This window comes from Magnolia sinica, chromosome 11, assembly GCF_029962835.1.
Source record: "Magnolia sinica isolate HGM2019 chromosome 11, MsV1, whole genome shotgun sequence".
In the NCBI taxonomy this organism is placed as follows: Eukaryota; Viridiplantae; Streptophyta; class Magnoliopsida; order Magnoliales; family Magnoliaceae; genus Magnolia; species Magnolia sinica.
The window spans coordinates 80,781,192-80,797,356 of NC_080583.1; the positions used below are offsets into that span (position 1 = coordinate 80,781,192).

General features: G+C 42.6%; 2 protein-coding genes across 3 annotated transcripts; one reads left to right on the top strand and one right to left on the bottom strand.

Annotated features, from left to right (window-relative positions):
* Nucleotides 1–396: 396 nt before the first annotated feature.
* LOC131219477 (pentatricopeptide repeat-containing protein At4g16390, chloroplastic) lies at nucleotides 397–7,983 on the bottom strand. 2 transcript variants are annotated; one of them, XM_058214634.1, is made up of 2 exons: nucleotides 5,727–7,983; nucleotides 397–813 (listed from the first exon to the last, which is right to left on the bottom strand). In XM_058214634.1, exon 1 carries the CDS (start codon nucleotides 7,835–7,837, stop codon nucleotides 5,735–5,737), a length of 2,103 nt encoding a protein of 700 aa, XP_058070617.1. In that variant the 5' UTR covers nucleotides 7,838–7,983; the 3' UTR covers nucleotides 397–813; nucleotides 5,727–5,734. The 2 variants fall into 2 exon arrangements, with proteins under 2 accessions (XP_058070617.1, XP_058070616.1); XM_058214633.1 differs by lacking the exon at nucleotides 397–813 and adding an exon at nucleotides 5,573–5,652.
* LOC131218199 (probable F-box protein At4g22060) lies at nucleotides 576–1,754 on the top strand. Its single transcript, XM_058212880.1, has 2 exons — nucleotides 576–1,116; nucleotides 1,597–1,754. The coding sequence occupies exons 1-2, from the start codon at nucleotides 576–578 to the stop codon at nucleotides 1,752–1,754; spliced, it is 699 nt and encodes a 232-aa protein (XP_058068863.1).
* Nucleotides 7,984–16,165: the final 8,182 nt, after the last annotated feature.

Consider the following 16,165-nt stretch of genomic DNA (forward strand, 5'->3'; position numbering starts at 1 on the left):
AGGTAAGGTGGAAAGTGAGATCTCAATCAGGTGCTCCATATTGGCACGTGTGCAGCCAATGGCCAGTGATGTGTGTTTTGTAGGCCCCACCATGATGCATATTTTCCATTACATCTATTTTTTCATATCATAAAATGATATGATCAAAATAATAATAATAATAATAATAAGATAGATCCAAATCACAAGTGGACCACACAGGGTTGATTGAACACTCACCATTAAAAACTTCTTGGTGGTGCATAATTCAAATCAACCTTATATTTGTTTTTTCCTTTCATCTAAACATAATCGTGTGTCCTAGGATATTTTGAATGCTGGACATTCAATCACTACTGTTTTCCCATGGTGTGGTTCACCTCATATTTAAATCTGCCTCATTCTTCGTATAAAACCTTATAATGATCTAGAAAAATGGATGAACGATATGGATATAACACATACATCATTGTGGGTCCCACATAGCACCAACCACCACCGGAGTCCTTTATTTTTCTTCTTCTTCATATATCCACATGCTTATTTTTATTCTTCTTCATAAATCTACAGGCAGCGAAGGGAGGCTAAGGAAGGAGATGGCGAGGAGTCTAAAGAAGAAGGAGACGGCGAAGAAAGATAGATTAGAGAGATTAAAGGAGAACAGAAATCTATGGTTAAAACTTCCCACAGAAGTATTCGTCAATATTTTAATGCGTCTATCTTTGCTTGATTGCATTCGTGCCAAAGCAGTTTGCCTTACATGGCGGGCAGACGTGATAAAGATGGTGGCCTGCAATGCTCATCCTCCATCACATCAAGTCGCAATGCTTATGCCTACAAAAGATCGAAAAACCTTAATATACAGAGTCCTCAATTTACCAGATAACAACGTTTATAAGCTACATCTCTGGCAGTTTAGTCCAGCAATTTGTTTAGGATCTTCTGATGAATGGCTGATTCTAATGGATAAGAATACCAAGGGATGTTTTCTATTGAATTTAAGATCCAATGAACAAATCCAACTCCCTCGTCAGGCTACGGTTTGTAACTCAGGCAAGTACCGCAATGTGGAAGATTTTTGGAAGCACGGCACAGGGTTAAATGCTAAGGCTATTTTATCATTTGACACAGCTTCAGGTGAATATACGGTTGTAGTCGCATGCTTAGAAAATACATTAGCCTTCTACAGACGAGGAAATCCAGCATGGACAGTCCAAGAATCAGATGAACATCGATGCATAACCGATATCAAATTTTATAACAATCGATTACATGTAGTAAAATACCCTACAGAACTCATAATATATGAGTTGGGTCCCCATCCTAACTTAACTAAATCGAAGATTCTTCTGGGTCCCGAAGTAGAATATCCTTGTGGTGCTGGTAGCACTGATGTGGCACAAGTCTTTCTCGTGCAATCATGTGGGGAGCTATTAATGGTAATAAGAATATACCATTGGTTACCTGAATATAGACCAGAATCTAGGCAATATGATAGATTTCGATCTACATTCTGTCTTTTTAAGATGGGTCCAAGTGATTCTGGTTGGATTAAGGTGGAAAGCTTAGGTGATCGGATGATTTTTTTTGGCTACTCTAAGTCTATTTTGGTTACAGCATCATCTGCCGACGGCTACAAAGCTAATTGCATATATTTTGCAAATGCTAAGAAAGGCGATGATTCGGGTGTCTTTCACTTACAGGATGGTAGTATCGAGGTATTTCCTCCCAGCATTTCTTACCAGATTCTGTCTCAGCAAGGGTGTTACCTGTAACAGTTTTTATATATGATTGGGTATTTGTTTTTTATTTTTTTCCTTTAATAATAATGGTATTTGCATTCGTATAATTCATTTAAATTTGAATTTGGGAATCAGATGGTCATATATTCAATTGTTCATATCTTGATTTAAATATTTTGATTAATCGAGTGTTTCATTGTATTATTATTATATGGGAATTATGTGCCATTCCATTGCCAGAACCCATCCCCTTCCCCTTCCTAAAAACTGTGACTGTGGCTAAAACGGATGCCAGTTCGTTTTGTATTTTGTATATGGTAAACATGTGACTGTGGCTAAAACGGTATGGACAATTATTTGGTAATATGGGAAACGATTGGCTACTCTCCTAGTGGTCGGTGCTCCGTGGGCTCCACCATTATGTATGTGTTTCATCCATGCCATCCATTTATTTTTCTAGATAATTTTATGGTACGAGCCCAAAAATGAGGTATATCCCAATCTCAAGTGGACCATATTATAGGAAATAGTGTTGATTGAACGTCAACCAATAAAAACTTTTTGGTGGCCATAAAAGTTTTGGATCAAGCTGATCTTTGTTTTTTCACTTCATCTAGGTCCCTATGACTTAATCAACAAATTGGATGTCAAATAAACAGTACAGTGGGCCTTAGGAGAATTTTAGCGGTGGATATCCAATTACTATTGTTTGTTTTCCTGTGATTTATATCCCTCTCATTTTTGGAATCAAGCCCTAAAATGATCTTTAAAAATGGGTGAACGGCATGTATAAAAGACATACATCATGGTGGGGCCCACAATGCACCGACCACTGGCTGGAGTAGCTAATCTGTTTCGGATAATGAGGACGAGGACCATTGATTTGTTGAGTCCCACTGTGGATGGAGCACTCAATTAACAAATATAAGGAAAATTTTCAGTTGAATACATTGATGCTGCCGCCACAAATAAAAGATCCTAAGATGGATATCTGATGCATAGTCAATCCATGGTCGGACACAATAGATCAATGGTCTAGATTATCAACCATGGATGCTCCAATTTGAATAATCTCTCTGTGTCCTACCATGCTCTTAGGACACTATAAATTGTAGTGTCCTAGTTGCATTGGGACACTTAGACAGTCCAATCCATTGATCTAGTTTATTCAATAGGTCCAACTTATATTTCATGAGCAACAATGAAAGCACCACACTGGTTTGACAAATATGAACCATTTGATCAATGGTGTTCAACATGGGCGGCGGATATCATCTACAAAAACAACAGGCCTAATAAACAATTTGATCCATCTATGGATTGCTCATTACTATAAAGAATCCATTTTGTTAGTCAAGCCTAGCCCTCTTATCCGTGGTTTAGAAAAAAGGGAAAATAAAGGCCAAATAAAGTATGGTTAGTGCAGGATCCACAATCAAAAGGAATGAAATACTTGAAATACTTGGCAAACCCATTCAAAAAATCTTGCATAGCTTCTTTTCTTCTTCTTCCTTTTGATATTGTATGGTGAACTTAGCAAACCATAGCTCTAAAACTAGATGACTCGACTTGAAACTCAACCATGTCAACTTGACTTGGAGAGATTTTATTTTTATATTTTTTTTAAATAAAGAATTTTATTAAGAAAGTCCAATGGCAGAAAAAAATACAGACGGCCACCTACACTGAACCAAAGGCCACCCCTTAAATTAGAGAGCCGTCTCCCTGATATACATTAGTACCCTATAGAGGGCAGCTGAAAGGTACCCACTATATTTCTAAAACAGTGATTGTTCCTCTCAGCCCAAAGAGTCCAAAGGCTAGCAATTAAAGCCAACCGCCATTTTGGCACCTTCGTGCCAAGCAGCATCACCCAAGGGATTTTAAAGATGTCCTTCATGCCTTCCCACACTCCCCTGACAAAAGGGTAATGGATAAACAGATGATCCGTCGTTTCCACATCTTTCATGCATAGGAAACACACATTAGAAAGCATCATAACCCTCTTTCTTAAGTAATCAATAGTCAGCACTCTTTTCCTACCAACAAGCCAAGTGAAAGCTGCTACCTTAGGTGGGGTTTTCAGAGGACCAAATAGGGCCAGCATTGCTCGTCAGACGACGCGCTCTGAATATCAAACCCTTTTTTTTTTTGGTGAGAAGTGCCTTGGATATCAAACCACAGATTTCACAGTTTTTTTTTTTTGGTTATAGATATCAAACCACAGATTTCACAGAAATCTGTCCAATCTTTCCTTCAGCCAAACCAGCAAGTCAACAACCTCAGTCTCATAAAGATTGCACCTACAAGGTGGGGCCTGAACCCCACTAACGCTTAAGCCAGAGAAGCATCGGGCTATTAAAACATTCGAAGAAGGGGAAAGGGCAACAAGGTTAGGAAGCACCGATCTCAATGAAGACTCCCCAAGCCACATATCGTCCAAAAACCATATTCTCTCAATGGCCCCAACAGAAAAGCCGATACCTCAAAAATTTTCCCCGCCAACCGAGCAACTCCCTCCGAAGGAAAGAAGCTCTATAGAGGGAGTGCTAGATCCACAGTCTAAGTGTAACACACCATACATTCCTGCGATGATGGACCTCCAAAGACTAACCTCTTCTGACCCAAATCTCCAAGACCACTTCCCCAACAAAGCAACAATGATGTCCTCCAAACACCCACGCCCCCTTCCTCCTCTTCCATTCCAATAAGAGCCAAGTCATAACAAAATATCCTTTACCCATTCAAAAAACCCTTTATGGTGAAATTATCAAACCATAGTTTTAAAATTCGCTGACTCAACTCGAAACTTGGCCATGTCAACTTGACTGGGCAAGAAAGTCACTAGTAATTAGTAAAATCGAATCTTCCTAGCTCACAAAAACCCGTTGACTCACTAACTCGGGCAACTCAACACAACTAGCTGTGACTCAGGCCAAGACGCTTGCCTTGTCAAGGGTAAAACAGGGGGAAAAAAAAAAAAAACCAAAGGCAGGAGTTGAACCCACAACCCTTACAAGAGGTGCAGTGCAATCAACGAGGGAGTTATGCAGCTGATAGCAATGTTGTCAAAATCAATTATTGTATCGCAAATCATAATGGGGGTTGAATAGTATAGAATTGAAAATCATATCGTCAATCCTTTTTTTTTAATGATTTTCTTAAAAATTTGAAATAAAAAGTGAAAAATATAAATCAATAAAAAATTAAAAACTTATCAATCATCCTTTTGCCTTCAATATGCACCGTGTGATACCATGTCATGCTAGTGTTAAAGGATTCTTGTCTTTCCTTTATTTGTTTTTTCATTCAAGAAATTTCCCCAATAAAATATACAAAGATCCATTAATAATTTATGTTCTTGTTACCTTTCAAATCAGGTTGGAAAAGTGTCATTTTATTCTGCTGACTGACGAAAAAATATTTTTTGATTTCTAACCATTATTCCACAATACATACAAGTCAACATGATCATAACCATCCATAAAAACATTCTAGATAAATCATACATCAATTTAGTGTTTCGACCAAGTAAGAAATCATTAAAAAAAGTTCCATGATTTAACATTGAAAAGAATATATATCATTTAATCTCTTATAAAGAACAAAATAAAATAATTTACCTTTTCTAAACAATTATTGAAGCCACTACCAATTTAAAAACATAAAATGAAAGCCAAGTAAAGCTTAAAATAGAAGAGAACAAGCATAAAATAAATCGTAAATTGAGTTGACCTGAATCAAATGAACATCGAGTCGAGTCGAGTTTTTGAGAACTATGTATCAGACCACACTGAGATAATCCATCTATCAAATGAACTATGTTAGGAAAATAAAGAACAACGTAAAAGTGATCATGCAATAGGATGCGCATACCTTATCATTGGCAGACAAGGTGTACCAAAGCTCTTATATAAAGCATCAAAAGTTCCTAAACATGTATGAACATCAAAATGCAATTCCTTTCAAATACAATTGAAGAAAATACAAAGTGGGGCATCCCACCTTATAGTCTAGGCTGCAACTAGTTCCGGCGAACTCCTCGACTCCAACCATGACTCGGCTGCAACCTTTGTCGTCAAAAACCATCCTACCTTATCCGGCGCCTCATGAAATGGCGCATTCAATTCCCTCAAATGGGACTCGAACACAGCTGCCAGTCCATTTTCTGAGTACTTATGTTTGCCATGGCCCGTATGAATCCCAAGCAATGGAGGAAGCTCCTCACCACTCTCCACTGCTCTCGACAAGTCGTTCATCCAAATGTGCAGAGCGGTCAAGGCTGCCCCGAGCGAGAGGCTTCTCAGATGCAAAGACCATTGGGTTGGAGATTTAGACTGAATTGAAGTGTAAATCTGGAGTGCAAGCCCCAATTCTAGTAGCTCACAAGATTTCCCCAACAAATCAAGATTCACACACAAATCGATCATGCAATTACAGTAAGCTTTCCTCACATCCTTGCTAATGTTGTTAAAGAGTTCCTCGGCTTCCCGTTTAAACACCCCACCACCCTTTTCCTCCACCAAGAGCTTCACCACAGAACCCAATTCAGCATTAGCCCTTTCGATGCATCCGATCAGCTTCCCAAGCTCTTCCTTTGGTGTGTGTGTCATTACATTCAGAAGACACCCACAGAACCGGTCATCTGGAGCTATACCCAATTCCAAAAGCCGATCAAATGTCCGGACAACATCATCTGTCCGTTTTGCTTTCCCATAGCATTGGATAAGCGATGTTAGCACAAAGATGTTGGGCTCAAATCCCACTTCCATCATCTTGTTCAGTATCCTCTCTGCCTCCGAAACCTGCCCACTACAAGAATATATGGTAATCAGAGATGAGAAAGTCCAACTATCTGGCTTACAAACCTCTGATCTTTCCATCTCTTGAAAAATCTCAACTGCTTCATCGACGTATCCTATATCAGCACACATCGCTAAGAGTGTGTTATACAAAACCACATTCAATTCCATTCCCTTCTCCTTCATTTCCCTATAGACGGCGAGTGCATCGCCGGCATAGCGGGCCCTACCATATGCGCGCAAAAGCGCCGCATACGTCCCCCAATTTGGCAAAAACCCATTACTCCCCACTTCCCTATAGATGCTCTTCACCTGCCACGGCCGCCCAGCCCGCCCCATCGCATCCAACAACGTATTATATGTCACCAGATTCGGTTTCACCCCAAGGGCCTTCATCTCCTCATAAACATTCAACGCCCCATCAAAATTACCTGACATCCCATATATCCTGATCAACGTCGTGAACGTCACCAGATCGAGCCGCCACCGTTCCTTCCTCGCCCGATCATACAAACTCAATGCCATATTGACGTTCCCAGCCTGCCCATACGCGTCGATCATCGCTGAGTAAGTGACGTCATCCGGGTTACACCCGAACTCAGCCATCTTCTCAAACCACTCAATGGCCTTATTCGGCAACGAACACCGCCTCGCGCAGCTAATTATAGTTGAAAACGTGACGTTATCTGGCTTGATGCCTCTCTCAATCATTTCTTCGAGCAATTCCACAGCGCCATCCCAATTCTTATTCTTCCTATATACCTTCATCGTCACATTATAGAGAATGGCCTCCCTTTTCGGCTTCAACTTAGACTGGAAGTGCCGAAGAGCAAGGAGTGCAGTCTCCGCAGTCTCCATGTTATTGAGCACAATTACAGCGTCTTGCTCAGATGGTTTCTCACCCAATGCAGATAAGATATTCGATACATGTTCTTGGGATGGAATGCAAGAATTCAAAGATTCGGCAAGCTTGGCAAGAGAGGAGTACCTGAAGTCGGAGGATTGGCGACGGAGTGTTGAAGCTCTGGGGCTTTTGGGATTGATCCAGATGGAATTCTTGGATTTGGGAGGAGTTTTGGGGTCTTCTAGGGTTTGGGGAGGTGGGTCTTGGGGGGTTTGGGGAATTGGGTCTTGGTGGAGAGAGAGGTAGGGTTTTAGGAGGGTTTTAGACAGGGGAGAGAAAGGGGTGAGTTTTAGATTGTATGGGAATGGGGAGGGAGAGATTTGGAGGAAATGGGGAGAGGAGATGATGGGTTTGGAGAAGAAGAGAGGTGGGCCATGGGAGGGATAGATGGAGGAGAGATGAACGGCCATCCTTCTTTCTCCTCTCTGGGAAATGTTATTTGGTGGTGGTCGACTGAGGAGGAGGGGCCTTATCAACGGTTAGGCTATCGTGTTAGTTCACCACCGTTTTGGAAAGAGAGTGATATTGATACTCTGGCAGAGTGTGATCGTTGATACGCAGGCACTAACAAATTGTACGCGTCGTATACAAGAAGCTCAGCTTAAACCGTCCAAATAGTGAGACCTTATTTAGATTGGTTATAAACCAAAATTATTAATTTTTTTACAGGAGATTTGTGGACATTAATGGACGGAGACAGTGCGGCCCTTACTGTGGGGCCCACCTTGATGCATGTATTCTATATCCACGCCGTCCATCTGTTTTTCCAGATCATTTTATGGCATGAGACTAAAATTAAAAGTAGATCCAAATCTCAGTTGGACCATACTAAAGGAAATAGTGATGATTGAACACCCCACCATAGAAAACTTCCCTGGGTCCACCGTAACGTTTCCGGAATGTTTATTGCTATCCAACCCGTTGACAGTCACAAAAACCTGATGAAGGAGAAAACAAAAAAAAAAAACCAAAAACAAAAATCAGCTTGATCCAAAGCTTTTGTGGCCGACAAGAAGTTTTTAATGGTCAATCACCACCACTGCTTGGTATGGTCCACCTGAGATTTTGATCTGCTTCATTTTTTTTGTCTCATGGCCTAAAATGAACTGGAAAAGGAATGGACGGTGTGGATATAGAATAATACATCAAGGTGGGCCCCACTGTAAGACCAGGCCGCACCTAATCCGCTCCCTTAATTGACGGTTGATGTTCAATAAACAATGCCTCTTGATCGGAGGTTAGGATTGCTCAGTCAATCTGAATTTTAGATGCTGGCCTATCTGTGGGAGGGCTAGTAACTTGGACGGTCTGATTTGAATTCATTGGTACCATGGATGCAATTTAGGCGTGCCAGCGCATGGACCATCATCACGGTCCACCAAAGTATCAAATCACTCCCTTGAATTGAATGGACGGTCCGAATTTTTATGATCATCGGTGCAAATTATATTGGAAAAATTAACGGTCTAGATTGTTTAGTGTGATATCGAGTGGGGTCCACCATTTGATCGGTCCCGATTGTTGTTGATGTATGCCGAGTAGGTAAGATGAGACATCACCGTTTCTGAATGACAGTAAACTATCATCCGACTCACGTGTCCTTTACGCGTGTGTTGAAATGCGGACGCCATACGAGCGGCGGACTCGCGCGTACCAACCTGGAACACGTGTGAAGGATCCAGGCCGCTCGTCAACTGTTGACAGGAGCTTGGGCAACAGAAAGCTCCGTGGGACCCACCTTGATGCGTGTTTCATATCCACTCCGTAGATCATCAGCGCAAGCTCATGTTAGTACGTGCGCCCAAAAAATGTGACCGATCAGAATCGTTAATGGGCCACACCACAGGGAAAAGTGGGGATGGGAACACCCACCATTAATTCCTTCTTGGGCCCCACTTAAGCTTTGGATCAGGCTGGTATTTGATTTTGATCTTCTTGGGTCCATGCATTTCTCTAACGCCCTGAAAATCAAGAGTTATGCATACACTCGACTCCTGAGTTTCTGGGGTCACTTATAACCGGTTTCGTTAATATGCGTTTAAATCAAGTTTAAATGCGTAGCCTGGAATTTCTTGAAACATGAAGCACAACCACACAAGTCTACTGAAAAGGAAGAGATCTAATATATATATATACAAGTCCAAAACATAAATGGGTCGCACAAGGCGTTGCCCAATCAAAAATCGTAAAAGAGTAATACGTCCAAAAGAATAAAGCTGAGCCCACTGCTCAACGATCCAAATCCTGCCTATCAAACCGATAGAGAACCGCCCATCAGCTGGAAGTAAGACAACTCCTCCTCCTTGTCTAAGCTCGAGCCGCTAGGCTTCTCATACTCCTTGTCACCTGTAATTACGAGAGAGTCTGGTTGGTGTTTTAAAACACCGTCTCAGAGTTGGAGTGAGTGATCAACTCAGTGGGTGCTATTAGTCTTAAGTTGTAACAAACATCAATTATAATAAGAATTTAATGAAAAGCAGTCAATCATAAACACCTAACTAATTTTATTAATGCGCTTGCATGACGGATGATATGATGTATGCCCTCGCCACAACTGTAACGCCCTGAAAATCGGGGGTCGTGCATACGCTCGACTCCCGAGTTCCCGGGGTCACTTATAATCGGTTTTCATTAATATGCATTTAATTATGTTTAAATGTGCAGCCTGGAGTTCCTGGAATATGAAGCACAAATGCACCTGTCGACTAAAATGAAAGAGAACTAGCATATATATATATATATATATATATATATATATATACACACACACACACACACACATATACATGACCAAAAAAAAAAATAATAAAGGGTCGCACATGGTGTCACCCAACAAAGTCACAAAAGAATAATATGTCAAAAAAAGAATAAAGTTGAGCCCTCTGTACAGCGATCCCACGACCCATCTACTGATCTGACAGGGTCCTGTTCATCAACTGGAAGTAAGGGAACTCGTCCTCCTCCTCGAGGTTCGCATCGCCAGGCTTCATGAAATCTGTATCACCTGCATCTATGAACGGGTCTGGTTGGTGTTTTAAAACACCGTCCCAGAGTGGGAGTGAGTGATCAACTCAGTGGGTACTATTAGCCTTAAGTTGCAACAAGCATCAATTATAATAAGAATTTAATGAAAAGTAAGCAATCATAAACATCTATCTAGTCTTGTTAATGTGCATGCATGCAGAATGATATGATGTATGCCCTCACCACAACACTCCCTCGTGGGATAACATCTAACGATCGCCAATGCCAACACTTCCTCAGTGCGACCTCGACTGCCGAGTCGCCAATCTAGCTAATGCCATGCAATGATGATGTTAACCGGGTTCTTAGTTAAGTCCATTCATCCAGCAGATTTGGGAATCTGATACACCCCACGTATCAAATGCCCTGAACTAGTTGCGAGGTCAAGACCCCCCCATGTGTGAGGCCGAGACCCCGCGATCCTTGACCCCGTCAAGTTTCCCTCATCCCCGACTTCAAGCACATGGGGGGTGCTGAATGTGGAGTCGCTCGCGGTCACTACGGGGAGGCGCGTCACCCCAGCGTAGGCCGACAGCTCGGACATAGTGTCCCATTCCACCATGCCCGGCTCACGAGACTGTGGATCAATATTCCATCCGGTACTGATGGGCTACAACGGTGGTGAGGTGTTTCAGTTTCCATACATATGTGAGCAAACAAGGTTAACAACTAGGTGGGTCAGCCAGTGGACTAAACCGCATGAGTCCAGGCAAGTATGTGGCGGAACGACATCGGGTACAAGCGACCCATGTAGCCTAACTATTGCCGCCCACACGTACTCGCCCAAACTCATGGGTTTAGCCTCAAGGTGGTCCTACCAACGGAACCACCTTCGCTCTCCTCATGTTCCTGATCAACCCAAGGGTAGGAATAGTGACTCATAGCATACCAACCATCAAGAATATCATCTAGCATTCAGTATCATGTTCACATACATCTCAACATATGATTCTAACACTCCTAGCAAGCAAACTACAACAACATGTATAAGGTGCATGTGAGTGGTGTGGATTTGGGAGGAAGTCAAGCACTTCCTACACCTCAAGAGATCAATTACACAAGAACAATGAATTATACACACTAGAAGCAACATATATGAGAGAAAAGAAAATCAAACAAACATGAGCATGTGATCATCCATACACTAGATCATAATAAGCAAGATTTGACATCAAGGAGAACTAAACATGCCATTTCATACAATCCAACAACATATCATTCCTAGGTTCTTCTAGATTCTTCCATACAATATACCAAGCACACAAAATCATTAAACTCCAACTACAATTGGTGCTAGGCCACTTAAGGATAATAGTCCGCACCTATGGATCGTTGAGATCTTGAAAAACGACCTAGAAGTGCCAAACTCGATGTTGATCGGCCGGAATCCTAAGACAATGCACTTTCATGTTAGGATTTCATGTATTTCCTAACTCAAACCCAAATATTACCAAAAATGATAGGTGCTTACCTCCCCATTCGGATAGAAGTGACTTGTAGTTGTGCATATGGGAAAGGAAAGATATTTCTCTAAGGCCCCAAGCTTCCTTGGGCCTTACCTCCTACCACACACCCCTTTCCTTTCTTCTTCCTCTCTCTTTCTCCTCCTTTCTCCTCTTCCTCTTCTCCCTTTCTCTCTTTTCTCTTTCCTTTCTCTAGGGTAAATTCGTATGGGGAGAGGGGTGCCCCAAATGAGGCCTTTATATAGTGCCAGATTTGGTGACAATGGCCCCAAGTGTTGGGTTTTTACTATACTAGACCTATGAGAGGGTTTTTCTAAGCTCTAGGGCCCACTATGAGGTGTACAAGTCAATATACACCGTAGGATAGCTAGCTCTAATGATGATCTACGTATGGATATGATCGGCCCGCCATTTGGATGTACCGATCGACAGATATGATAAGAAGTCTGTTCAACGGTCACCGATAGTCGATCAGGGCCGCCGCTATACGGATATGAGCAGGGAAATATCCTTACTCCAAGTGTAAAGTTTGGTCACAAACTGACGGTCCGAAATCCTCAACTTTGCATAAGAGTGGACGACTCAATTCACTTAAGTTACAACTCATTCCTTTAGGGTATTTGCACTTCTCATGCACTCGTCCTTCGGCTCAAGTTGACCGGTTCTGGACCGTACCCAGGTCCAATTCCCGCGATGGACGTCAAGCCCAATGAGATGGACATTATTCTATAGTTTTGGAACTAGTGGTCCACCAACGAGCGGTCTAGAGCTTGTTTGGATAACCGGGGTAGTTTTGGTGGCCCTCTGACCATGAAACTTATAGGATAGGTGCTCCATGGCCCGATGAAGGGCCATGCAAAATTTGGGGATGATCAGATATGGGGTTTGGTCACACGGGTCTGATTCGCGATCAACGGTCACCGTGCCACGATCGGGACCCAGATTTTTGTGGGTAGGTGTAGAAAAATACATTAGACCCTCATCGTAAATTATGAAGAAATCTGACAGCTGAAATGTCTTACATTTCAGTTTTATTTACACGTGCCAGATTCTAATTTTGGCATTGGTGGGGCGCATCTGGCAAGTGCCAGATTACACTTCTGGGTGTCCACTGGGTCCGTGGTCCGCGATGGTCCCCAAGCCCAGTGAGATCTATGCTCCCCTCAATTTTTATAATTTTCTGACCTTCCTATGTTGCGGTATAGCCCGCACGGGCTGCTGCCAAGTGTAAATGGCCATTTGGCTTGACGGCCCGCACTTGGCCCAATCACAACCCGACTGGTTTACTCTAATGGGCTAATCCTAACTTAATTTAGTTATGGCACCAAACCATGAGTAGTTTAAACGAACGGTCCTGCGGCAAATCCTACGAGGACGCCTCAGTACACTGTTCTGGTTGGACAGGACGTTACATGATTAACCGGACTTGTGCGGTTCTTCACTGGTACACCCTGTATAAACTGACATTGAGTGCTAATGGTCATTAAGTAATATTTATATTAATTAAATAAAATAAAAATAAAATTGATGGATTTTTTTGGAAATCCAAAACAGTGAAAATCAAGGATGTTACATGATCATCCATACATCGAATCATGGGAGAAACATAAACGACATCATGAGAGAGAGAGTCAAACATATAAATCCATACCATTTCAACCAACATACAATTCCTAGGATTTCCTAGGCTTTCAAAAATAACATCCAAACAATCAAAATCATTAATCTCGTATTAAAATTGGTGCTAGGTCACCTAAGAGTAATAGTCCGCACCTCCGGATTGTTGAAGGCTTGAAAGACGACCTAGGAAGATGGATTTTTGGAGTTGAACGGCTGGAATCCCTAAAGCAAGCATTTGTATGTTAAAATCCATGCCAATCTCTTCTCAATACATGGATTTTAAGAAAAAAGGGTGAGAGGTTTTACCTACATGATCAACGGATGATTCTTGTGGTTGTAGTGGAGGGGTCTTCCTTGAAGAAGAGGTAGGGAGGTGCAAGATTGAACTCCCTTGTGTCCCACCTTGCCTATGGTCCACTTTCACTCTCACCTTCACTCTCTTCTTCCTCTCTTCCTTCTCCTTTTTCTCTCCTCTCTCCCTTTGTTCCCTAGGGCAAATTCGTATGGGGGAGGGGGTGCCCCAAATAAGGCCTTTATATAGTCACAAATTTGGTGTAAATGGCCCTAAGGGATGGGTTTTCACTATACTAGACCTATGAGAAGGTCTTTCTAGCTTCAAGGGCCCACTATGGGGTGTACAAGTCAATATACACCATAGGATAGCTAGCCCTAATGATGATCTACGTATGGATATGATCGGCCCGCCATTTGGATGCACCGATTGACAGATATGATAAGAAGTCTATTCAACGGTCACCGATAGTCGATCAGGGCCACGGCTATACGGATATGAGCAGGGAAATATTCTTACTTCATGGGTAAAGTTTGGTCGCAAACCGACGGTTCGAAATCCTCAACGTTGCATAAGAATGAACAACTTAATTCACTTAAGTTCCAACTCATTCATTTAGGGTATTTGCACTTCTCATGCACTCATCCTTCAGCTCAAGTTGACCGGTTCTGGACCATACCCAGGTCCGATTCCCGCGATGGACGTCAAGCCCAATGAGATGGACATTATTCTATAGTTTTGGAACCAGTAGTCCACCAACGAGCGGTCTAGAGCTTGTTTGGATAACCGGGGCAGTTCTGGTGGTCCTCTGACTATGAAACTTATAGGATCAGTGCTCCATGGCCCGATGAAGGGCTATGCAAAATTTGGGGATGATCAGATATGAGGTTTGGTCGCACGGGTCTGATTTGCGATCAACGGTCACCGTGCCACGATCGGGTCCTAGAGTTTGCGGACGGGCATAGAAAAATACATTAGACCCTCATTGTAAATTATGAAGAAATCCGACGGCTGAAATGTCTTACATTTCAGTTTTTATTTACACGTGCCAGATTCCAATTTTGGCATTGGTGGGGCGCATCTGGCAAGTGCTAGATTCCACTTCTGGGTGTCCACTGGGTCCGTGATTCGCGATGGTCCCCAAGCCCAGTGAGATCTATGCTCCCTTAAATTTTTATAATTTTCTGACCTTCTCATATCGCGGTATAGCCTGCACGGGCTGTCGCTAAGTGTAAACGGCCATCTGGCTTGGAGGCCTGCACCAGGTTCTATCAAGGCTCGTCTGGTCTATTCCATTGAGTTAATCTTGGTCTAATTTATTTATGATACCTCACTATGAGTGTCTTAAATGAATGGTCCTGTGACAAATCCTACGTGAACGCCCAGGACACTGTTCTGGTTGGGCGGGACGTTATACTACACCTGATGTTCAAGTGATCGGGCGAATTCATTGGCTTCCTACGGCTGATTAATCGGACTGGTGCGACTCTTTACTCGTACCACCCCTGTATAAACTAGCATTGAGTGTTAATGGTTATTAAGTAATATTAGGTTAATTAAATAAAATTAAAAAAAATAAAAATTGATGGATTTTTGAAAATCCAAAACAGTGAAAATTCAGGATGTTACAACAACTCTCCCTCGAGCGACACCATCTAACGATCGCGTATGACCAACACTCCCCCAGAGCGACCTCGACTGCCGAGTCACCACCCTAGCTAATATGATATAATGTGATAATGTTAGTCGAGTTCTTAGTTAAGTCCTTTCATCCAGCAGATTGGGGAATCTGATACACCCCACATATCAAATGCCCTGAACGAGTTACGAGGCCAAGACCCCCCAACGTGTGAGGCTAAGACCCCACGATCCGTGATCCCATTGGGTTCCCCATCCCCAACTTCAAGCACACAGGGAGTGCCGAGAGAAAGGGATCGCTCGCAGTCACTACAGGGAGGCACGTCACCCCAGCGTAGGCCGACAGCTCGGACACAGTGTCCCATTCCACTATGCCCCGCTCACGAGACGGTGGATCAATTTCAATCTGGCTAATGATGGGCTACAATGGTTGTAGGGTGTTCCAGGTTCCATACATATGTGAGCAAACAGGGTTAACAAACAAGGTTGGACAATAAATGGGTTAAACCGCATGAGTAAGGCGAGCATGCGACGAATGACATTGGGTACAAGGGACCTATGTAGTCGAACTACTGCCGCCCGTACACACCCACCCACACCCACGGATTTAGCCCTAACATAGTCCTACCAATGGAACTACCGTCTCTTCTCATGTTCCGACCAACCTAAGGGTCCAATGTTACTTCATAGTATACCAACCA

Excerpts from the sequence above, each read along its gene's own strand:
- LOC131218199 (XM_058212880.1), top strand. The coding sequence starts at position 576 with ATGGCGAGGAGTCTAAAGAAGAAGGAGACGGCGAAGAAAGATAGATTA. Across the intron at positions 1,117-1,596 it reads ATCATTTGACACAGCTTCAG|CATCATCTGCCGACGGCTAC; the intron begins GTGAATATACGG and ends TTTTGGTTACAG.
- LOC131219477 (XM_058214634.1), bottom strand. The coding sequence starts at position 7,837 with ATGGCCGTTCATCTCTCCTCCATCTATCCCTCCCATGGCCCACCTCTC.